This window comes from Panthera tigris, chromosome C2 (genome assembly GCF_018350195.1).
Source record: "Panthera tigris isolate Pti1 chromosome C2, P.tigris_Pti1_mat1.1, whole genome shotgun sequence".
Lineage (NCBI taxonomy): Eukaryota > Metazoa > Chordata > Mammalia > Carnivora > Felidae > Panthera > Panthera tigris.
The window spans coordinates 103,762,653-103,787,579 of record NC_056668.1 but is presented as its reverse complement, the minus strand read 5'-3'; the positions used below and the strand labels follow the sequence as shown (position 1 = coordinate 103,787,579).

General features: G+C 36.0%; 1 protein-coding gene across 6 annotated transcripts in view; it reads right to left on the bottom strand.

Moving 5' to 3' along the window:
* Positions 1-2,735: 2,735 nt before the first annotated feature.
* Positions 2,736-24,927, bottom strand: part of IFT80 (intraflagellar transport 80) — a 140,406-nt gene continuing 118,214 nt past the window's right edge. For all 6 annotated transcript variants that reach the window (XM_042956575.1, XM_042956577.1, XM_007086253.3 and 3 more), the window contains 8 exons: positions 23,150-23,214; positions 20,675-20,810; positions 20,236-20,383; positions 18,975-19,146; positions 17,225-17,314; positions 16,969-17,141; positions 12,214-12,337; positions 2,736-3,186 (listed from right to left, as the gene is read on the bottom strand). In XM_042956575.1, the coding sequence (XP_042812509.1) occupies positions 3,076-3,186; positions 12,214-12,337; positions 16,969-17,141; positions 17,225-17,314; positions 18,975-19,146; positions 20,236-20,383; positions 20,675-20,810; positions 23,150-23,214 (1,019 nt within the window). In that variant the 3' untranslated portion in view covers positions 2,736-3,075. The remainder of the gene's footprint in view (positions 3,187-12,213; positions 12,338-16,968; positions 17,142-17,224; positions 17,315-18,974; positions 19,147-20,235; positions 20,384-20,674; positions 20,811-23,149; positions 23,215-24,927) is intronic.

Below are 24,927 nucleotides of genomic sequence, written 5' to 3'. Positions count from 1 at the left end.
CCCAAGGGCCTGATGGGTGAGCTGTGCTTTCACTCTATCTGGCAACATTGGGGCTAACGAATCCAGTTATATTGCCTATTGGTAGAAATAGCCCACTAGTCCTGTACCTGTATAACCCTACCCTATATGAATGGGAGTAGACTTCGGGGGAGGCCTTTGCTAGACTTGTATTGTTGTCTGCAAGCTAGACCAGCAAAGTGGCTGAACCTAAGGTCCCTTCCAAAGGTGAAAAGGTTTGGGTATAAATGGAGAGGAGGAATAGTGGCTAAGAATAAAGGTATGAATAAATGTGTCGTGCAGTGTGAATAAAATGTGTTTCTAATATTAATGCTTGGAAAGAAGCTCAGAGCAAGAGATATTGTCTCTTAACTCAATTATAACAAATGCCTGAAAATGTGAAGCTGAGACCACTCCTGCTTTTGGAACTTGACAAGACCACATGGAATGAAGCCTGTAAACCTAAGTGCCCTCACTCTGAGAGACATTATGGTCATTGTATATGATGATTATTGGACTAATTACTAGAGACTGCATGGGATTCTAGTAATGTGCCAGAATCTTTTGGCTCTTATTTTTCAGTTTATGTCTATCATAATGTGATATGATATAACCCACTTGGATTGTTGGGAAGATAATACTGATACAGATAACCATACTGGGAACTTGATCAATAGCTCCCTATCCTTACCCCACATTGATTCCTTTAAATATTGCTGCATTTTTTATGCTCAGTTAGGTATGTACCTTTGCCATAGAAGATCCTATGGTCAAAGAGCAGGGGATGGTCTGAATATACCTGGTCTGAGGTGGGGTGTGTAGGGGGTGGGTGGTACAGAGCTTTCAAAATCTTTGGAATTTCCTGAGTGATAGGAGCACCTTTTTTATGCTAATTAGGTGACTACTCTGTGTGTGTGTGTGTGTGTGTGTGTGTGTGTGTGTGTCTGTGTTATGGAAGCTAGATAGCTTCAGGATGAGGACTGGTCAGCAGAAAAACCACATGGTTAGAGTGCTAAAACTTTCAACCACCTGACCTCCAGGGAGAGGAAGATTTCAATCACATGGGCAGTGATTTAATTAATTGCACGTATGTAATAAAACCCTGATGAGAAATTCAGAACAGCAAGTCCTACAAAAGCTTCCCGATTGGTGAGCACATCAATGTTCTGGGAGAATGACGGTCCTAGATTCTCTTCTCTCTACAAAGAGTAGGCATAATGAAAAACTCTATGCCCCAACCCCGTCCCCCACCCCTCCCAGACCTCACTTTTCTCCTAGACTTTATGCATCTCTTCTGCTTGGCTGCTCCTGAGTTATATCTTTTATAATAAAACTATAATTAAAAGTAAAGCATTTCAGTGAGTCATTCGAAGTACCAAACCCAAAGGGGGCATGGTAGAAACCCCCAAATTTGCTGCCAAGTCAGAAGTGTGGGTATCCTGGGGTCCCCGCATGTGGCTGACAATTGAAATAAGAACAGTCTAATTGGGAATGCTGTCCTTTAACTTGTGGGACCTGACACTAACTCTGGGTAGTATCAGAATTGAATTGTAGAACACCTTGTTAGTATCCGAATTGTTAGAATGCAGACATTTTTCATATTTTTTAACTATTAAAACTGTAGTAAAATAAATATGATATAAAATTTACCCTTTTAATCATTTTTCTTTTTAAACTGTTTATTGAAATATAACATTATATAGAAAACATTAATAAGTACAACTTATAAGTAAACTGCTCAATCATATTTCACAAACTAAACTCACTCTTGTACCCAGCATCTGAAGAAGCAGAATATTTCAACATTCCAGAAAAGAAAAGAAATATGTTGAAAAGACAAGAACATTTTCATAAAATAAATATACATTAATTAAAATGAAAATGAGAGAGGTAATCATTTTCCAGTGAATATGCATATACCCACTCTATAATATGCCTCTCCAAAATTTACATTATGGAGGACTTTCTAAGGAGTATTTGGGTTAATGTTCAAAAGCTTCTGTGGCAATATTTTAGGACATACTGAAAGTAGTCAAACAGGTTTATCATTTAAGGAGATTTTCACAAATTCAGACTCCAGGACCCTAGTGCGTGAACATTCTCAAGTCAGGAGAGTAATGAGAAAAATATTTCTTGTCCATTCTAGATATATTTCTAAAATTATGGTGCAGATATATATATAACTTACCATTTTAACCATTTTTAACTGTACCATTCGGTGGCATTAAGTATATTCACAATGCTGTGCGATAATCGCCACTGTCCATTTCCAGAACTCATTCATCCCAAACAGGAATTCTGTACTCATTAAACAAGAATGCCCCATATCCACCTCCCTCCAATCCCTGGCAACCACTATTCTCCTTTCTGTCTCAACGAACTTCCCTATTTTAGGTACCTCGTATAAGTGGGATCATTCAGTAGTCTGGGTTATTTCAGTTAGCATTATTTTCAAGGTTCATCCGTGTTGTAGCATGCATCAAAATTCCCTTCCTTTTAAAGGCTGAATAATATTCCACTGTATGTATATACCATATTTTGTTTATCCGTTCATCTGTTGATAGGCATCTTTTTTTTGTCCTTTTTGCTACTGTTAATAATCCTATGAATACTGATGTACAAATGTATGTACTGTTATACATTTTCATAAATCCATCCTCATGTATTTTTGTTGTATAAGTAAACTTTTGGAACATCTTATGATTTAGTGGTGAAATAAAAATTAATGCTATCATACATTTTAAAGGGTCCAATGGTTTATTATGAGCATTAATATTTGTTCATGCTGATGATTCAGGGATAAAATAATGGACAAAAAACTGGAATGTAAGCAATACTACATAGGTGTATCATAAGTATATGAGAATATTTTGCTAATTATTGGACTAAACTATATAAAAGATGAAACTGCATCAATTATTTTGTGCTTAGTCTTTCTGAATGTATTTTTAGTGGTAAATACACAGCAAGTACTTATACTTAAAGATTCTGCCTTTTTCTTTAGCAATAAAAATACAATTATCCTTGGTTAATCAGAATGTTTCAAAAGGTAAAATTTCTTAATGGTAAGCAAGGAATTTAGTGCTTTAGACCTATATGCTTGCTGGACTGGCTGCTTGATGATTGCTCTCGTTCTTTGGTAATTTCCATCTCAATTTTGGCTTTGATTTTCTCCCAATCTATTTGGAGCTGCAAAAGAAGAAAAGAAGAAAAATACTGATATAGTATAACACAGTTTTGCTTAATCCAAGGTAACCAAGAGTAAACAAAAAATAGAATGATGGCTTCTAAATCACTAGAGAAAAAAGAGAGCATGAAAGACAAGTTAAGGGGCACCTGGATGGCTCAGTTGGTTAAGCATCCGACTTCGGTGCAGGTCGTGATTTCCAGGTTCGTGGGTTCGAGCCCCGCATCGGGCTCTGTGCTGACAGCTCAGAGCCTGGAGCCTGCTTCAGATTCTGTGTCTCCCTCCCTCTCTCTCCCCTTCTCCCACTCACTCTCTGTCTCTCTCTGTCTTTCAAAAATAAACAAATGTTAAAAAAAAAAAGAAATAATGCTTAAATAAAAAATACCTTTAAGAATAAGACCAAACAGAACAATTACCACAATTAAAAGGAAAGATTCTCATCATGATTCAAAACACCAAAATCTAGGTGTAGCTGTTGATAAAACTACATCTAAATAGTCTCATGGAGCCTTCAGATTCTGCATAGGTGCCTCAGGGACAGGGGGAGAAGGTGGACTGTTCTCCTCCAAACAAGAGGAAAAATGGACAGGGCCCTAGCCATGAGGCCATGTTTCAAATGGGTTAGCATTTTACCTTTTTTTTTTTTCACTGAGGTTTCCATTAGAGCCTAGGTATGAGTAAGAATAGGGGAGCATTTGCTTCTCCTGAGCATACTCTGAAAAAGGGACTCCTTTACAACAACTATTAAAGTAATACAGACATGGTGATGGTTTAGACAACAACAAAAAGATATTAAAGAAAGTGCAGTGCATAATCAAGGCTAGGGGACATGTAAAAACAATCACTGAAAAGTGGTACCATTTTTATGTTTCCATTTTTTTAAATCTCTATGCCCAACGTGGGGCTCAGACTCAAAACCGGGAGATCAAGTCACATGCCCCACTGACATGGGGCCATTTTTCCAGCCATGCCTTCTACCCTGCCTTTCCCCTAAGCTGATTATACTTGCTGTTAGCTATGGACTCTGCCCTGACATCTGTGAACAATTTCTTTAGGAAAAAGCATTCTATTGTTTAGAAAAATTTGGAGATGACTACTTTAGGAATGTGTGTTGTCCCAGGCAAGGTACAGAAAAATTGGGTCCTAGATTAACCTAATTCCGATTTACAATGAAATAAGCCCCAACCCCTGAGACTGAGCCAAAAGCGAATAGGTTTTCATCTTCATATAGGGGAGTTGAGTGAAATAAGTAGCATTAAACCAGACTTAGGTACTACTTGCTGCCTGAGCAGATTTATTTTAAGTAACTGGGAGATAAGTTTAACCTTATCAGGGCTCTGTGCCTCTTTTATGCTAGAAGTTGATAAAGTATTGGTTCTTTTTTATTTCAATATCTTTCATCTAAATTTCTGCATGGCAATTTGTGGATATTTTTGCCACTTTGAAAAAGAGACAATTCCATATACTAGTCTATAATATATAAAATGGATGAATTAAAAGAATCCCTCTCACTCATAGAAGATGAATGTCTGTGGTAAGATGCAAGTGACCGCTCAATGAAAGGCAGAGCAAATGTTAAGACTATTTGAAAGACCCATTTTTCAATCAGGCCAGAACTTGATATTTTTAAATGGCAAAACACTCTATGTCTAACAAAACATTTGCAAAGAGAAAGACAAAACTTGATAAATGCCTTGGCCTTCTTCCAGCCTTAAATTGACTTACATATGTTTTTCAGATCAATCACAATAAAACCATATATTGACCGTACACTGAGCAACTGTTGCTCTGTTGTACCAGAAGTCCCTCAAGTAAATTGATGCCATCTATACTATCACTTGTTAGAGTACAAATGAGGGAGCCAGTTGACAGTTATCCTATTGAAAATGAATGCTTCACTTTCACTTTGGCATTTATCCAGTTTTAGAACAGTGTTCTACTGCTAATTTAGTTCTTGGACTAGAATACTTTTACTAGTGGGTTTTAGATAAGGATGTACTCATCATGACAGCTTTCAAGTGACTGATCTCTACACCAAGACACATCTTTTCCTATTATAGGGTGTGTTAGTACTATTTGGTACTTCTTATTCTAGTCCCTGGTAAATTCTTCTTATTCACATAGAAGTAATTTCAAAAATCATACCAAATGGCTTTCCAGAGAATACAGTGGCCACCAGACATGAATTTGCTTAATCTCCTTCTTCACACAAATTTACCTACATTTGTATTCATCTCTCTTTCCCTTCTGTCTCAGGCCAACCTCTTCACATACATCCCTGATCCCATCTTCTTCCACTCCCCTGGGACATCTGCCTTCAGTTATATTACTCACATTTTCAATTTCCTTGCTACACTGGCTGCTGCTCATCATCCTTCCCCCTCAATTCTGTCTCCCTGCAAACTACCACCCTCATTCTTCTTCTCATTCCTGACTCTCATTTTGTCCTCAGAACACTATAATGTGACTGTGCTCCTACCACACTTCATGAACTTTTCACTAAAGCCACCATCAAGTGTTTTCATTCCTCATCCTACATATGATTCGATTACTCATTCAATACATATTTAGTGCTTACTATACACCAAGGATTGTTCTAGGTGCAAGGCTTCAGCAGTGAATTAATTGATAAAAATCACAGTCTTCATAGAAAGATAAGCAAAGACAAATAATAGTGGAAGATCTAAAAATATATAAAATGTGAGAAGTGGTAAGAGTTTTGGAAACAGGGAAAGGAAATACTGAGTGCCAGGGGTGGAGTTGGGGGAAGGGGGTGTTGCATTCTTTTTTTATTTTTTTAATGTTCATTTATTTTTGAAAGAGACGGAGACAGAGCGTGAGCAGGGGAGGGGCAGAGAGAGAGAGAGGGAGACACAGAATTGGAAGCAGGCTCCAGGCTCTGAGCTGTCAGCACACAGCCCGACGCAGGGCTCAAACTCATGAACCATGAGATCATGACCTGAACTGAAGTCAGATGCTCAACCAACTGAGCCACCCAGGTGCCTCTTTAAAAGCCTGACGTGGGGCTTGAACTCACAAACCGCGAGATCATGACCTGAGCTGAAGTTGGGGGCTTAACTGACTGAGCCACTCAGGTGCCCCTAAAAATATATAAGATGTGAGAAGTGGTAAGAGTTTTGGAAACAGGGAAAGGAAATACTGAGTGCCAGGAGTGGAGGTGGGGGAAGGGGGGGTTGTATTTTAAACAGAGTGGTAGGAAAAGACGTCCCTGAGAATTTGACGTGAAGACCTAAAGGAGATTAGTGAGTCCATGGGAATATCTGGGGAAGAGCACACTGAAAAAAGGAAGAAAAAGGTCCTGATGTAGAAGCATTCCCTAGATCTTGTTGACCAAAGCTCTCTGAAAAATCTCTGACTATATAATACCATTTTCTTCTGGTTTGTGCTCTCCTTTCTCAATGTTCTCAGTCTTTTTTTCCTCCTGTTTCTTTTCCCTAGACAACCTCTTTTTTTAAGTAATTTATACTTTGTTTTACTTAATTTTTAAAAAATTTATTTGAGAGAGAGAGCATGTGTGCATGTGAGTGGGGGAGAAGGGTAGAGGGTGAGGGACAGAGAGAGAGAGAGAGAGAGAGAGAGAATTTCAAGCAGCCTCCACTCTGAGTATGGAGGGGAGTTTGATCTCATGATCCTGGGATCATGACCTGAGCCAAAATCAAGAGTGGGACGCTCAACCAACTAAGCCACCCAGGCACCCCTCCCTAGGTAACCTCTTAGCTGTTAGTATTTGTATTCATCAGGATTCCAACCACAACTTTTTTATACTTTCCTAGGAGATGACATCAACTTTCATACTTTCAACTATGCCTATATGGTCATGACCATAAATTTATTTATCATGCCCTGATTCCTCTTTGTCAGTATCCTTCAATGTTCACAATTATATTTCCAATTGCCTATTAGATATCTCCATCTGGATACCCCACAGGGACTTCAAACAAAAAAAAATGTATATTTTCATGTATTCAAACTCAAAAGGTCTACAACTTGTATATTCTCATGTTCCTTATCTAGATTAATGGCATCCCTCTCCATCTACCAGTCAACCACACCAGAAATGTTGAAGTTGTTCTCAAATGTCTTGCCTAACCAACCTAACTACCACCCCAACCATCTCCTGGTGAAACTATTATAGTAATCTCCTAACTGGTCTCCTAGTCACCACCCTTACCTCTGATCCATCTTCTACACCAAAAGGTATCTTTCAAATCATTCTCTTGATTGCAAACCTCCAAGCCTTCCCATTGCCTGCATTATGAAGTCTATTCTCTTAACATGGTATTAAGACCCTCCAATGTCTGGTCCCAACCAATATTCCAACTACTCAGTACCCAGGATCCAGAGCAGTTACTAGGGACTCCTTCCCATTCTTTCAAGACCTCACACATATGGTCTTATTATCATATATATCCTTTAACACTGACAAAATCCTACTCAAGATAATTTTGTGGAAAACTCTTTAGTTTCCATTTATTTTGAGGAATCAGGATTTTAAAAGGGAAAAGCAATCATGTTACTTCCTTTTAATGACTTCACATATGTCTTAGGATAGAGTCCAAAATCCTTAATTTGCCCTATGAAACCCTCAAGTTAATCTCCCTTTTGTTCTTTACTGTTTCCCATTTAAGAGCTTTCTCTCTGCCTGGAACATGCCCATCCCCACTTCCTCTCCCACCCCAAATCCAGTCAGCTTCTACTATTTATTCTTTAGAGTTCAGCTCAAATATTGTTTGCCTTGCTTAGAAAGTCTTTGCTAATCCCCACCACTCTAGATCAGGTTCCCTACACATCAAGTTTTTTTTTTTTTAATGTTTATTTATTATTTTTGAGAGAGAGAACGTGAGCGGGGAGTGAGCAGAGAGAGGGGGGAACAAAGGATCTGAAGCAGACTTCACACTGACAACAGACAGCTTGATGTGGGGCTTGAACTTCTGAACTGCAAGATCATGACCCGAGCTGAAGTCAGATGCTTGACCAACTGAGGCACCCCACCCATCAAGTTTTATAGCATCTTCAAGCCAATGATCACAATTGAAATTAACAACTGTATAATTAACTATAGCTTCCATTGAATATAAGCTTCATAAAGCTGGGGTCAGTGTCTGCCATATTTACTTTTCTATTTGAAATAGAAGGGGAGTACATTGTCTGCAGAAAGTACTCAATAAATATTGAATGAATAAGTAACTACCTACCAGATGAACTATCACCCACCAATATATATGTAGATACATAATAGATATAGATATAGATGTAGATACCTATATATGTAGATACATATATAGATATATATGTAGAGACATATATAGATATATATGTAGAGACATATAGATATGTAGAGACATATAGATAGATACATAGATATATATGTAGATACATATATACATATATAGATACATATATAGATATAGATATAGATATAGATATAGATATAGATATAGATATAGATATAGATAGATACATATATAGATATATAATCATAAGATTACAAGGCCTTAAAACCTGCAAAAGAGCTTAGGTAGTAGCTATGCCTAACGTGGTTTGTCTGAACTAGAGTGCTGGCTCTTCTGGATCTTCTTCAAAATTCTATACTTTCTGAAAGTCTGTTCTCAAGTTGTTGGTTTGCTTATATTTCCACTGTTTTCTTTCTCCTAGAATAATGTTTTAAACATTTCTTGGTTCTTCTACTTTTCTTCTTATACACAATATATTTGGTAGATTGTATATTCCTCAAGTGAATTTTATTGGCTGACTTACAAATTATTTTACAAATATTTACTGTTGTAGACCAGGTACAATGACTCTAGTTGGGGTCTTAGAAGACAGTCCACCTTGTATAAATCCCAGGTTTCCATATTTTAAACTAGAAATGCCCAAATAACATTTCAGGGCTCATGAATACAAACATATATGAAACTTTTGACTTCGTATAAGCTTCCACATTATGTACTATGAACCCACCAGAATTCACTAGATATCTAGAATAAATTTCTTAGTTTTTAAAAATGCTCTCTTAACACTTAGCAAATAAAATGTTTATATAATCAAAATTTTGGCTAAGGTAGATAAATAGCGGGAAATTTTTGAGTAAAAAATAATTTTCATCTTAAAATACTGCTTTATAATTTCTAGTTAGCTTCCAAATTACATTTATGAGGGAAAAAAAAGGATACTAGAATGTAGGACCATAGGGAGTCAAAGTAACCTATATAGTTTCAGGATTAAAAAAATCTCTGAAAATTTCTGCCACTCTTGTGATTGAAGTATTACATTTTGGTTAACAGTTGAATACATAGATAATAAGAAAGAAGATAAAAATGTTAAATTTTTGCTATCTAAAATACAATTTTAATTATAATGATGTAATAATTATAATATAAATTACAATAATTATAAGTTTGTGGGGAAGAGTTATATTTTCTATGTCCTCCAAAGCACCTAATGTGAAAATACTGAAAAATATATTGATGGCAAGGATGATGAAGAGGAAGCAGAGTAGTATGTATCTGCTTAAAATTATGCCATAAAGTAAATTTAACATGGGTGCTCAGTTTTAACATATCATCATATTTTCAAAACCATGACAAAAAGATCAGGTGATGGGTGATTCTCTAGGCTGCTTAGCACTGTAGTGGTGATGGCTGCTGTCCTACTCTGTAGATTAGAGTGTAGTCCTCAGAGGTCCCAGGGACCCTGAATTTGTCCCAGTAGTAGAGCAAGCTCTCATAGCCCAAACTCCTAGAGGATTCATTTTTAATAGTGAAGCTTCAAATGAAACAAATAGTCTGTGGAGCATCTGTAAAGTACACCTCTTCCTACCAAGAAACAGACAACTTGTGTCTGTCCTGGATCCAGATGCTGAAGTTGCATTGCAGAACTCCAAGAATGGTTTCAAAGGCTTTATACCTTGAGAGCTATTCTGAAGTCCAAAAATGCAGATCATGACACTCAGTATTCTAAATATGGTGTGAGGCAATAGAAAATATATAAATTGGTCGCTGCTCCCAGTTTCTGGCAAAGAACTCCTAGAACTCTTGTAGTTTCCTAAGTGATAACAGCACTAGGAACATCTTTTGTTCTAATATTTGGTCTTTGACGTCAGTTCCTGACATGGGGTTTTCTGAGTGATAGAAGCATCTTTTGTTTTAAAGACACAACTCTGGGAGAGTCCTTGGATGGCTTCCCGATGAGGGCTGATCACCAGAAAGACCAAGTCATGATTAGAAGCTAGGAATTTTCAGTCCTGCTCCCATTCCCTTGGGAAGGAAGAAAGGTTGAAAATGGAGTTAATGGCTGATCATGCCTATGTGATGAAGCCTCGATAAAATACCAAAGTACAGGGTTCAGAGAACTCCTGGGCTGGTGAACACATCCACACTGGGAGGGTAACATACCCCAACTCTGAAGAGACAGGAGCTCCTGAGGGTAGGACCTTCCCTGACCTTGCCCTAAGTATCTTTTCATCTGGCTATTCATCTGTACCCTTTATCATATCCCTTAATAAACTGGTAAACATTAGTAAATGTTTCCTTAGTTCTGCGAGCCACTCTAGCAAACTAATCAAACCAGAAAGGGGGAATGGGAGCCTCTGACTTATAGCAAGTCAGTCAGAAGTACAGGTAACAACCTGGATTTGTGACTTGCATCTGAAACCTAAGGCAGGGGTTACTGGGACTGCAGATCTATAGCTGGTCAGTCAGAAGCACAGGTGATAATCTGAGCTTGTAACTGGCATCTGATGGGGAGTGAGGGCAATCTTGTGGGAATGAGCCCTTTACCTGTGGAATCTGATACTATCTCCAGTTAGGCAGTATCAGAGCTGAGTTAAATTGTAGGACACACAGCTGGTGTTGGAGACTGCTTGTTGGCATGAGGGGAAACCTCCACATGTTAGGTGACCAGAAGTGAAGTGTTCTGTGTGAATAGTAAAGAAGACTTACAGGTGAAAGACTCATAGCAGGGAATAACTGTGTTTTTCCCTACATAAGAGGAGAAAGACTGAGTTTATCAAGTCATATGATAAATGTATAATGTTGGCTTTAGTAGAAATTGTAGGAACCTTCTTCCTACCTTCTTTCCTCTTCCTAAGGTTCCTCTAATTTACTCTGCCCTTTAGGACAGGTCAGAACATTCCATTTTATTCCATCTCCAAGGAGCAGCACTCCCACATAGTCTACAAGCTCCACAAAAACAGAAGCCATATCTGACTCAGCATCCAGCATAATACCTGGCCCAGAGTGAGCACTCATAAACATTTTTTTAATAAAATGAATAAAAGGCTGAGAAAATCAACTGGTTCACAGAGGTGGGAGGAAGGTTGCCCCTGTCTTGGGATTGTAAGTCTCTTGGGTCTGCATGGCTAGAAGTGAACTCTCTTTCTGTAGCCTGAGCCTAGATGGATCTAAGCAGGTAGCTACAATAGTCCTGCTTTAGGCACTTGGGCAAAATGCACATGGGCTGATACATACTGGAATGACTTTCTTCTAATTATAGTGATGAAACCTGAGATTCTGGTAGGGATCTGAGAGGCAATGGTTTAGCCTTCTTTGGTTCTAGACAGTGAAGTCTACCTGGGCTAGGCTCCACTCTGGGTGCAAACTAGCTCCCTAGAATTTTGCAAAGTGAAAAAGTATCCATTTTCTGGCCAATGCCCTCTGTGCTTATATATTTCCCCTGGAGCAGAAGGGACAGCTGGTGGAAGACAAAATTTAGGAGTTAGAAACCTTTATCCCAGCCATTTATATTGCTTATCTAAAAATATCAATTAGCACCCAACCTTAATACAAATTAAATACGAAAACAGATTTGAGTTCATCAAAACATGGCTTTAAGATTCCAGAAAAAAATCAGTAATATAATTATATAGTCAAAATAAGACTATAATATCATAAGGCAAAAAGTGATTTTGAGATTATGGTATGAATTATTCCAATTTTGTCTTATTAAGATGAATATTATGTATACTTACAAAGCATATACATTATCGTAAAATACTGTATAATACTTACACCTTCTGCATACTGCAAATACCGTTTATTAGTTTCCTGTTTACCAAATGTCTCCAAAAACTTTTGCCGGTAAGCAAGAACTGTATCAACGTGTGTTTTATATTTTACAGCCAATTCAAGTGCCCTATAATGAGAAACAAAACAGATAATCAGCATTGCTTGGATTAGAGTTTTGGGGTAACAGAGTGAGACAAATGGTCTATGTTGTTCCCTTTCCACTCATCCTTCAATATGGAACACCATTCCCTACCTCATCCATCTTGCAAATTCCAACTTATACTTCAAGGTCCAGATCAAACATCATCTCTTCTCCCTGACCAGCCCTACTTGTAGAAATAAAAGACCATTATCTTATCTGTGCTCCATGACATTTTATGCATACTATTATGACAGCACTGCTTACAGATATTATAATTATTTACGAGTCTGTTTCTTCCATAACCTGTACATTAACTGAAGGGAGATCTAGGTTTCATTTCTCTTTGGTGAGTATACCATAGTCTATGTATGGTAAATGTTCATTGAAAAATTAATTGAAATCACAATAAAATTCAAGTGAATGAACTCCCCCCCCCCAATGTACGTGGTTCCACTATCTTGACAATTTTTTTAAGTCTATAATTTATTCTGCTCCAGAATTTATTTATCTACAGTCTAGAATGTATTCTGGTCATGCTGATATCCTTTATGATAACACAGCAAATTTAAAATATTATAAAACCAAAATTTGTGGATAATACAAATCTGACAAAATCTTTTGCCATTTGATTCTTAGAATAAGTTAATACCCATTTAAATTTTATAATCCAATTAATATCTTTCAACGTAACTTAAGTTATTTTCAAGGTAATATTTTATTTAAATAGCAGGCAAGAACTAAATTAATTGCTAAAATCAGTGGTACAATACCAAAGACATAAAAATCTATGTATTGATAATTTCGAGGGAAATGAAAAGATTAATCCTCAGTTCTTGGCCTATTTGTGTATGTAGGTTTTGGAAAGTATCTCAGCCCATGATCCTGTGCATAACTCGTATGAGTTGAGTCAGGAAAAATCCAGTATAGTATAGCTCTCCTACACTGTTCACTATAATCTTGTTTTAAAGTATGGGAAATGGCCATCATAATAGCTAAAGCATATCCTTTTTCAAGTTCCCTTGCTTTCTCATATGATATATGACTTCTGAATAGGTCAATCATGATTTATGTATCAGAGCCAACTATTGTAAATCCGTTGTTTAGACAATACTGACTACTGACTAGATTTTTGCAACATGTGACCCTTCAGTAGGAAAATGTTTCATTTTTAGCATGCTTTGGTTTGACCTAAATAGTCACTTTAAAAAGTATTTTAGGGGTGCCTGGGTGGCTCAGTTGGTTAAACGCCCGATTTCTGCTCAGGTCAGGGCTCTGTGCTGACAGCTCAGAGCCTGGAGCCCACTTTGAATTCAGTGTCTCCCTTTCTCTCTGCTCCTCCCCTGCTCATGCTCTGTCGCTCTCTCCTTCAAAAATAAACACTAAAAAAAACTGTTTTAAGTATCTTAGATATGCTGTGTATATTAATTGACAGTTGATAGAAAACCGAGAGAAATATTAAGACAATATGAAAAGTTATGAATTTAAGTCAGGTGTAATACAAATGATAATGCCAAAATTCAGCACAATGATTTCTTATAAAAGTATATGTACATATTGCTAAATCCATGGATCAGTATTTGCTACCCATTACAATCTCCTCACAAAGTTCCCTCATTCCTCTGTGACTTTAAGTCTTTCAGAGAAAAAGAGGGACACAGAGAAGAATGTAGAAGTACTGCAATTTAGAGAAACAAGTGAAATGCAAGAAGGCAAAAACCAATTTATAGAGTATCAAAAGAGGAGAAATAGAAGTAAAGATGCTTTAATCCTTATTTTTTTAATTTTTAAAATGTTTTTATTTATTTTTGAGAGAGAGAGAGAGAGAGAGAGAGAGACAGAGTGCGAGTAGGGGAGGCGCAGAGAGAGAGGGAGGCGCAGAGAGAGAGGGAGACACAGAATCTGAAGCAGGCTCCAGGCTCCGAGGTGTCAGCACAGAGCCCAATGCGGGGCTCGAACTCACCAGCCGTAAGATCATGACCTGAGCTGAAGTCAGATGCTCAATGGTCTGAGCCACCCAGGCGCCCCATGATGCTTTAATCCTTCTAATCCTCTCTCATGTCACCCTCCATATATCCCTAAGGCTCTGACTCCAGTGTGGATGTGTGAGTGGAGACTCTGGTGAACCAGTCCTCTGGCACCTGAAAAATGCCATTTCCCATTCCTTTTTTATGACTGAACATGACTGGGGAAGGAATTTTTGATTGTACAAAACCAGAAGTATTCCAAGTGGGGAATACGTAACCATTTTTTGGTTGGGACTTTTCAAAAAGAAAATTATCTCCAAAGAGATCATTGTCATGGAACATTAGTACATTTAATTATGTATGAAGGATAAAATATAATGTCTAATACCACATTTAGATACTAGATGTTAAGTATTATCTATATTATAGTCATTATCATTATATAAAATATGTATTAATTATCTGATTGAAGAGCAATAGCTAAAGGCAAACATTCAAATTATATGTGCTATTTTAAATGTTCTCTAAAAGCATACACTGGGTAAGAAATGTTTCTTTATCACACAGAGAAGGAAATTCACTCCAAATTATATAAGGGTTATGGGAACAGCATGTCTTTAGCTTTAAAATGGTTATTTGGCAACCAAACAAATGTGACATTAGATTATGGGGCTGGAATAAATCCATGTATCCTCTCTGATTTTAAATAGAAGGAAGTTATATAAAAAGATTTTGTAACTTCAAAATATGATCTTTTACATAACTTTAATGAAGCAAAATCACTTTATATAACTGGTAGAAACAGAGAAATTGTTTTTTATTAATACATAAAGTTTCTAGTGTCTCTCTCTCTTAACTTCCATTTTTGAGAACAGATTACTACCAAATGTCCAAAGTGAACATCAAGTAGATGACCTGCTTACCTACAACTCTTCAAGGGCTGCAACTTATTAGGTTGCAGGTAATTTTCAAATTCAAATATGAATAACAGAAGCACAAATCAGCAAGACTGCTTCTCAAATGGAATAAACATATTAACAAAATGAAATGTGCTCCCTTCTAAAGGTTTTAAACAAATATAGAAATTCAGGGCTCTTAAAAGAAATCTAATATATTTGTCATCCAATGCTTAAATTCTATCCTTCCAGTATTTTAATTAATTAATGGATCTGGGCAATGATTATTAATGGCTGCTAACATCACAAAAAGAAAGACAACCAGTCATTGTGAAAATATATTCAACACTACCTCTGTGATACGAGGTGTTCCCAAAAGGGGAAAAAAAATATTAAACCTAAATCTAATCAAGTTTCTAGATTCAACACCAATTTATGGTTAATTCAAGCGGCAAAGGAACGTGTCAAATGACACCACAGAGATGCAATCAGCAAAATCCAGATTATAGGAAACTCTAAAGCCCCAGTTTCTGTAGTGGGAAAATTATAAGAAAACATAAGAAATAGGAAAACCTATAAATTAAAAGAAAAGAACATATCTAGGAGTCATAATGTATGGACATTTTTTGGATCTTGAATCAAACAAACAAACAAACCACAAAACAAAATAAAACATTGATGAGATGATCAGAGAAATAAGAACACTGAAAGGAATTATTGTTAATTCTTTAAAGTGTGACTGTGATATTGGTTAGATTTTTAAAAACCTTGAGATACATACTGAAATGCTTATAAATAAAGTGATATGATGACTGGGATCTGCTTATTAAAAAATGGTAGGGTAGGGGTAGATAGATAAAAGTGATGAAAGACATGTCAAACCTGAAAAAGTCAGCATGCCAATTTTATAACATAGTAACTTCAGGTGTGTATAAGCACTGCAGCCTCTTCCCTGAGAGATGAATACCTGAGAGAGTGAGGGGAGATACCTGATATGCCACAGCAAAGAGCAGTGTGCCACTCACTCTCAGAAAGCAATGTGTCAAAGCCTCATGTAGAGGAGAAGGCTACTACTGAGCACTCCTCATTTCAAATCTGATGGACTTTCTTCCTTAGCAACACAAATTTCTCATGGTTCTTCTCTCTGCCTGTCTGACTGCTTTATTCAAATCTTTCAACAGATTTCTTTTCTTTCACCCAACCCATAAATGTAGTTGATATCTTCTCACTCCACACATTTTCTGAGCAATTGTGTCCATTCTTTTCTTTCAACTGCCCTCCACTTGGCTAATGGCTGCTAAATCTACATCTCCAGTTCAAATCTTGCTCATGAGCTCCGGGTTCATTAATCAACTATTATCACATATCTCTTCACAAAATTTCAAATCCAACATGCCTAACACTGAACTCACTATATTGCCTTCCAAACCTGCCAATATTACTACCATCATCTATTGGTAGTAATTCAATCTGAGTTATTGAATAACTCATTCAATCTGAGTTATTGAAATCAGAAAATTGGAAGACATCCTAGATTCTCTTTTCTTCTTCACACCTCAACTTCTAATCAATCACAAGTTTAGCAAAGGCATAAATCTTCAATGGCAAACTACTCACAAATATAAATGTGAATAAATTCTTCTGTGATGTTAGGAAACTATTAAGTACAGTGGAAAACGTAATTTACCAAGTGGTAGATAGAAGAAACCATTAAGATCAATTGGGTTTTAGAATTGGTGAAGAACATTTTTATTACCTTTCCCAGTTATAGAGATTAATATTGATCTGGATCGCTTGATAAATAAGGCCAGCCTGAAGAAGTACCATTTCAGCCTCCTGTATGTTCCCACTAAACATTAGTATGTGAGCCATTTTTGATTCTTTAGATGGAAGATCTTTTATAGAATTGATGTACTGAACCTTATCAATCTAAAAAAAGAAAAAATATATGAAGTAGAGTAACAGAAAGGGAAGAAAAACTGCAAACATATAGGTAAGTAAACATTATTTACTTCACCAATTGCTGCATAGGCTATTTCTGCGGTAGTCATATCTCTATTAGCAACTGCCATAGCAGCTAGGCAAGCCCACATGGTTTGCTCCTAAAGTGAAATAGGAGAACAATTATTTCAACTAGAAGCAGAACTGCCTTAAAATAAACAGTGACTTAAAATATATAAAAGTTAACATTTTAATGAAAAAATTAAAAATTGTTGAGCATGGCACTGAAAAAACTAATAATTTAATAAATTAATCATGTGGAAATTTCACGTGGTACTTTGTTGAAATATATTAATAACACATAGAGAAATTCTTTTGAATACAAATTATTACAAAATTTCATTTCTAATTATCAAAGATTTATTTTTGAACTTATGATACACTTTTAAGATAATTCAAGGTTATAAACCCTCCAGTATTTCTGATGAGGTCAAAGAATGTAACTTACAAGGAGCCAGAGAAATAGTGAGGTTCTCAGACAATGCTATTACAGCAGATTTCTATCAATGACTCATTGTAAGGGAAAGCATCTAAAGGTCATTTTAAAAGTATTATTTTAAGCAATGCTAACCCATGTAAAATTAAAAAGTTCTGGGGTCAGGGGCGCCTGAGTGGCTCAGTTGGTTGAGCATCCAACTTCAGCTCAGGTCATGATTTTGCAGTTTGTGAGTTCAGGTCCCGCCTTGGGGTCTGTGCTGACAGCTCAGAGCCTGGAACCTGCTTCGGATTCTGTGTGTCATTTTCTCTCTGACCCTCCCCCTTGTGCTCTGTCTCTCTCTGTCTCTCAAAAATAAATAAAAATGTAAAAAAAAAAAAATTAAAAAAAAAAGTTCTGTGGTCAAATATGTTTGGAAAATACTGGATTCAACCAAGTGGATTCAACCAAGTGGGAAATGCTGGTCTAAAGTAGAGGTTCTAGGGGCACCTGGGTGGCTCAGTCAGTTGGGGTGAGCATACAACTTCGGCTCAGGTCATGATCTCGCAGTTCGTGAGTTCAAGCCCCGCGTCAGGCTCTGTGCTGACAACTCAGAGCCTGGAGCCTGTTTCAGATTCTGTGTCTCCCTCTCTCTGCCCCTTCCCCACTCATGCTTTGTCTATCTCTCAAAAATGAACAAACTTTAAAAAAAAATTAAAGTAGAGGTTCTTAACCTTAGGTGTACAAATCATCTGAGGAATTTTAAAAATATGCCCAGGGTTCATTCCAGATCTAATAAATTAGAAGCTCTCTTGGGATAAAACTTGGGAATCTGACTTTTTTAAAAAAAAGTTCCAGAGAAGATGTCTATATGTGCCAGTATAGAGAAACTACTCATTTAAATTATAGCTTCTTTAAGAGTAAATCACACAACAATATCTACCCCCCTGTGTTGCTCATGTCTTCACTTATTAAAAAAAAAAAAAAAGAAAAAAAAAAGACACGATCTCATTTGCAATTTTCCAGCCCTTAGCTGTTACCATTTCTTTTTTTTTAATAGTTATTTATTTATTTTGAGAAAGAGAGAGAGAGAGATTGCGAGTGAGTGGGGAGGAGCAGAGAGAAAGGGAGAGAGAAAGAATCCCAGGCAGGTTCCCCACTGTCAGTGCAGATCCCAATGTGGGGCTCAAACTCATGAACCATGAAATCATGACCTGAGCTAAAGTCGGATGCTTAACCTGCTGAGCCACCCAGGTGCCCAGCTGTTACCATTTCTTATCCTGCACAAAGATATGTGTAAATACACAATATATACACAAATATGGATCTAAAATAAAATAAAGTACCTTAACAAAACGACAAAGTCTTACACCATCTTCCCATTTTGAACTGCTTACATATTCATGGAGAATACCAGGATATGGTGATATGCTGATGTGAATCAGTGAGCCATCAGCTCTTCTTATAGTTACCTGATTTCCAACAAAACTCACAATATGGGGATTTTTACTAAATTCACTGTTGGGAAAAAGCAAAGTATAATTTATATTCTGAGCAAAATCTTTCATATACTAATTAGGGGAGTTTACACTTGACACAGATATAAAGTCTCCAAATCTCTAAAATTCACTCCCAAAAAAGTTAACTTCAGGGAGAATGTATATATTTAAATAAACATTTGAATATAACTTGCTCCAGTTGGAGCAAAATATAAAAGTTTAATGCGGCAAAAATTTATTATTTGGGAGCTATGCCTAAAAGCATTTGAAATAAAATTTTTTCTCTAAGCCTTAAGGTAAATTATACAAATGATTAAAAAACAGCTTCAGTTTTTGAAAGTATAAATGAATAGAAAATTAAGCTGATTCTAAGATTATTTTCTGATAATAAAAAGAGGTGAACTTGAAGTAAAGTAACTTCATTAGTTTAAATACTTTTAAAATGATGCTTCTCTGGTTTTGCTAAAGTTGTGAATTGAATATTAAATGAACTCAAAATAGATTTGAAAGTTAAGCTAAGTTTTGGAGTTGAGAAGTTTTGTATTCTTATTTTGTCAAGAGTGAGAGATCTTGCTATTTCCTAGAGAATTTAGGAATATACATGTATTTTCTGAAGCATATAAAATTAAAAAAAAAGACTCTTCATTAACCTTATATACTTTTCTATCTTTAATATTAATTTAGAAATTCAATTCTAGAGACACATAAATTCCTGAAAGTACAATAATTAATAATTTATGATAATCTGAAAAAGAATAAAGATTGACACTTTATGTACCACTGAAAAATCTTAAAAATGTCCATATTAAAATCACTAAACCACACTGAAAAAAAAAACCACCTGAGTTTTTTTACATTAGGCTTGCAACATTAGGCTTGAAAATTATATTTATGTAGGGAAAATTATATCCATAGAAGGAGCAAATAAATATAATAGTATTATACAACACTTTCAACTTGACCCCCAAACTTAAATCTCATCAAGCTAGCTTTAGCTGAACAATTTGGTAGAGTGAAAGGTACCTTTCAGGATTGACATCAAAGGCAAAAACATGACACTTTAGAGTTATTTATCACTATAAACAATTCCAACAGTAAATGCAGTTACCTTGCATCCCTTTCATATAACGTTTTAGGCAAAATGTCTCTGTCGACATAAACTGTATTGGGGTAGTACCACACTGTAAATCGAGTATCCTGAAGTCCACAAAGGATATTGCATGTATCACTCCATGCCAAAGTATGCACCATTGTTCCTTATTTTAAAAAGAATGTTAATGTACGATTAGTTCCACTATAATAAGTATTAAAATATTTTAAAAATCAACTGACACACAGGACCCCATCTAATTTCTGGTAGGTATGACTCTATTTTCTGATTGTATAATGGTGAAAACATTTGCAAAAATTCACTTAAAAATTTATGGGAATATTTGAATATTTTACCTAGAACCATCATTTTTTTAATTTGCAAGTCTTTCTTTCAATGCATTATTCAGAGATTAATTCAAGCAATCAAAAATTTAAATGTATTATAATTATTTTACCAAGTTTGATAATTTGTTCTTCCTTCCCAAATCGTTTCACTGAGGTGATATAGAGATCTCTATTTTTATCAATGAAGGCAATTTTTCTGTCATTGGTAAGTCCTTTTTGATCCAGAGCAATTTCCAAAATTTCATTCTAAAATTTAGAAAAAATGAAAATATTGGATTAGTTTTAGTGCTTGATATCAGATCATTTAAATTATTTAATTATAAAAATGTGTTTATTTAAAGATCAATTAAATATCACTCCCTTACTTAGAATGATAAACTGTCCCTGATAAATAATTTTAAACTACTGATTTAATTCATAAGCTAAAGCACAGTTACTTTTTTTTAATTTACAGGGGAAAGATGCCCCTTAAAACACTATAATATAATGTATATATTTTTGAAACTCTGGAAGCTGAGAAACACTTTTGTCCTCCTGTCCCACCTTTACTAGACAAAGTGAAAGGGTGAGGCAAGTCTGAATATCACAAGAGAGATCTACTAATTACATTTATGTTCCATAACAAAATGTACTCTAAGAGCCTATATTTTAAAGACTTATAAGAATACATTTATGAAAATATCTCATGTTTTAGACCCTTAAATTTTATAGATTCTCTCACATTTATTTCCTGTGAAACAGGAAACAACCTAGTGCTATAGGTATCACCATACTTACTTTATGGACAAAAAGACTGAGATGCATAGCCAGTAATTGATTTTGCTCAGAAAAAGCTGGTAACAAGCATATTTAGAATTTAAAGTCCAGATTTCTGACTTTAAGATTAGTATTTTGTCCACATAGCAAAGTATTTCTGGCATATGACGTTAATCTATTACACTGTTATACTAGCTACTGAAATGAATTTCTTTATAACTTGGAAATGGTTCAGTGTGGATTCATTTCAACTAAATCCAAGAGGGATTTATTTACTGCTTACTATGTCTTAAGACTTGCTAAGACTTAAAAAAAATTTTTTTTTTACACTTGCTAGGATTTGTTTTGTTTTTTGAAGGTGTTATGATTGTACCTTAAATGTCCATCATTTGAGCACATGTTGAATAAATTCAGATACATCCATAAAATGTTACGCTGTATGGTTGTGGGAAAAGGATTAGGAAAACACTTTATATATTGATATAGAAAGATCACCAGAAATAGTGTTGTGTGAGAAAAGCAATGTACAGACTTGTATGTTACATTTTTGTAAAAAAGGAGTTAAAAACATATATCAATTTTGTTTGTATATGCACTAAAAATCTCTGAAAGAAAAAGGGAGTTTAATAATGGTAATTACCATTATGAAATGGAATTGGATTGACAGAAAGGGGTGTAGGAGGGAGACTTTTTCACTGTATACTTTTCTATAATTTTTCATTTCTAAACCTTTTGAATTTATTTGTTATTCAAATTTAAAACTAATAATTACAAAAATTAGAAAAAATATATAGTCAGGCTTCACTAGTGGCATTGAACAATAAAGTTAAAAACATCTTTAGACCCAAATATATCTCTTACTAGAATAAATAAAATGTGTTCCTTTATTTACTTTATTTAAAAATTTTTTTCATGTTTATTTATTTTTGAGAGAAGAGAGACAGCATGAGTGGGGGAGGGGCAGAGAAAGAGGGAGACACAAAATCTAAAGCAGGCTTCAGGCTCTGAGCTGTCAGCACAGAACCCGAAGTAAGGCTCGAACTCACAAATTGTGAGATCATGACCTGAGCCAAAGTTGGAGGCTTAACTAACTGAGCCACCCAGATGCCCCTCCTTTGTTTATTTTAATTTTTTTAATGTCTTTATTTTATTTTGAGAGAGACAGAGTGCGAGCAGGGTAGGGGCAGAGAGAGAGGGAGACACAGAATCTGAAGGAGGCTCCAGGCTCTGAGTTGTCAGCACAGAGCCTAATGTGGGGCTTGAACTCACAGACTGTGAGATCATGACCTGAGCTGAAGTCGGACACTTAACCAACTGAGCCACCCAGGTGCCACCGTCCTTTGTTTATTTTAATGCTAAAAATCAGAAACCAATAAGCAATTCACAATTTGGGGTCTTTTCGTACTTCTATGGAACTTTTTTTCCAGTTTAACTACAGTGTTAAAACCTAAAGAAAATGCTGGCTAAGGACAGGTCAATGAGAAAACTGCAAGATGTTTAGAAATATAAAAACATTTTTATATACTGATAGGTGCTAGAAGTTTAATCAAGATAGTACATTTTATTAAAAAGCAGTAAAGAGCCTGAAAAATAGACATGTAAGTCAGATTCTTTTATCCAATTAATTTGCAATTAGTTTTCTATTACAGAGTTTACTAGTGCTTAGTCTTTATGACATTTTTTAGGCAAAATACTCTATGTAGAATGCATACCAGATTTAAATATAAGACTAATTTCTATGTTTTATTTTCCTTAAAATGAAAACACTAAATTTAAAAAAGGAAGTAAACAGTGGCTAATTAACTTTAGAAATAGTTAATGTCCATTACCTTATGAGAAAGAAGCTTCCCGTCACCTAATGGTTTTCCAGTTGATGCCTCAAAAAGGAAGATTACTTGAAAAAAAAAGTAAAGCATTAGTTAATATATTATATTAGAATTTTTATTGGTAAACTTTAATCCTAATGAGAAATTATTTAACTCTTTGGACCATACAGTATCTATCAGAATAGAAGAGCAGCATTAAATTCCTACTTATATAACAGGGTCATATTTCTTAGAATACTTCTTCCTAAACATACATTGCCTAATTAGAATAGTTATTAATGGTATGGCTTCACTTCTCCACAGGATTGACAATGGAAAGTCCAAATCTAGATGTAATTTTTAATTTTCAGAACTCTGATACAGACGAATATAAGATCATAGACAATCATATTTTACAAAAGAAAAATGTGTCAAGTGCCTACTATAATACTAGGCAAGGTGTTATGCACTGTTCCGTTCCCTGTGGTCAGTATACTACTGTGGTGTAATTAGTAATTTGCCCGGTTTTTGTCCTGTGTTCCTGGCAGGAAGCTTCAACAACCCTTGGAATATCCTGAGTGACAGGAATGTCCTAGTTATGCTAATGGGGAGACTCTTGGTGGGCCCTAGACAGCTTCAGAATTTGGTGTGTGGGAGGGGCCTGGAAGTTGAGTTCAATCAATGTGGCTAATAATTTAATTAATCATGCCCATGTAATAAAATCCCATAAAAACTCAGTGTTGCTTCCTCATTGGTGACAATATTGATATACTGGGAGGGTGATGTGCCCTGACTCCATGAGAGGGCACAGGAGTTCTGTGTTCCTTCCTAGGCTTCATCCTGTGTGTATCCTTTGTAATAAAACTATAATTCTATGCATAGCACCTTCCTGATACCTGTGAGTCATTTTAGCAAATTATCCAATTTGAAGGGGTCATAGGAGTCCCTGAATTTGTAGCCAGTCAGTCAGCAAAATGGGTGGCCTGAGGACTCCCTGAGACTTGTGGCTAGTGTCCAAAGTGAGGGCAGTCTTGAGGAAAATTTTGCCTTTAAGCTTTTGAGTCTGGGTTAACTCCAGGTTATTAGTATGAGAAACTAATTGTAATACACTCAGTTAAGGTAAAAATGGAATAGTTGGTGTCTGGAAGGGTAGGATTCACTACACCAACCCTAACTCATAAAAACATGTGGCTTGGGGCACCTGGGTGGCTCAGTCAGTTAAGTGTCTGACTTTGGCTCAGGTCATGATCTCATGGTTCATGAGTTCGAGCCCCATGTCAGGCTCTGTGCTGACAGCTTAGAGCCTGGAGCTTGCTTCAGATTCTGTGTCTCCCTCTTTCTCTGCTCCTCCCCCCGCTCATGCTCTATCTCTCTCTCCTTCAAAAATAAATTAAAATATTAAAAAACAAACAAACATGTGGCTTGGGAAGAGAAAGAATGAAAGAATGGGGATGAGGAATGTCTGACTCTTAGAAGCCACAAGGTCACCCATGGTATGAAACAGCAGCTAAGCTGCAATTAGCTGTGAGAAGTTAAAAGTCACCTATGGAATTTGAGATGATGGATCCATCTCCTGGGGGAGTTGGCTCACTAGATGCATAAGAAAATGCAAAATAATAAGAAAAGAGAAAAATATACAGTCCCATAGTTATTATAATATCTAATAGATAAAATGAAAGTAAGAGATGGGTCAAATATAGATTCTGGCCACTCTCAAATACAGCCTCTAGTATCAGGGGCCTCACTGAAGCAAGGTGTTCGAGAAGATCCTGATTCTGGTCAGCCTGAGGTACAGCCACTAT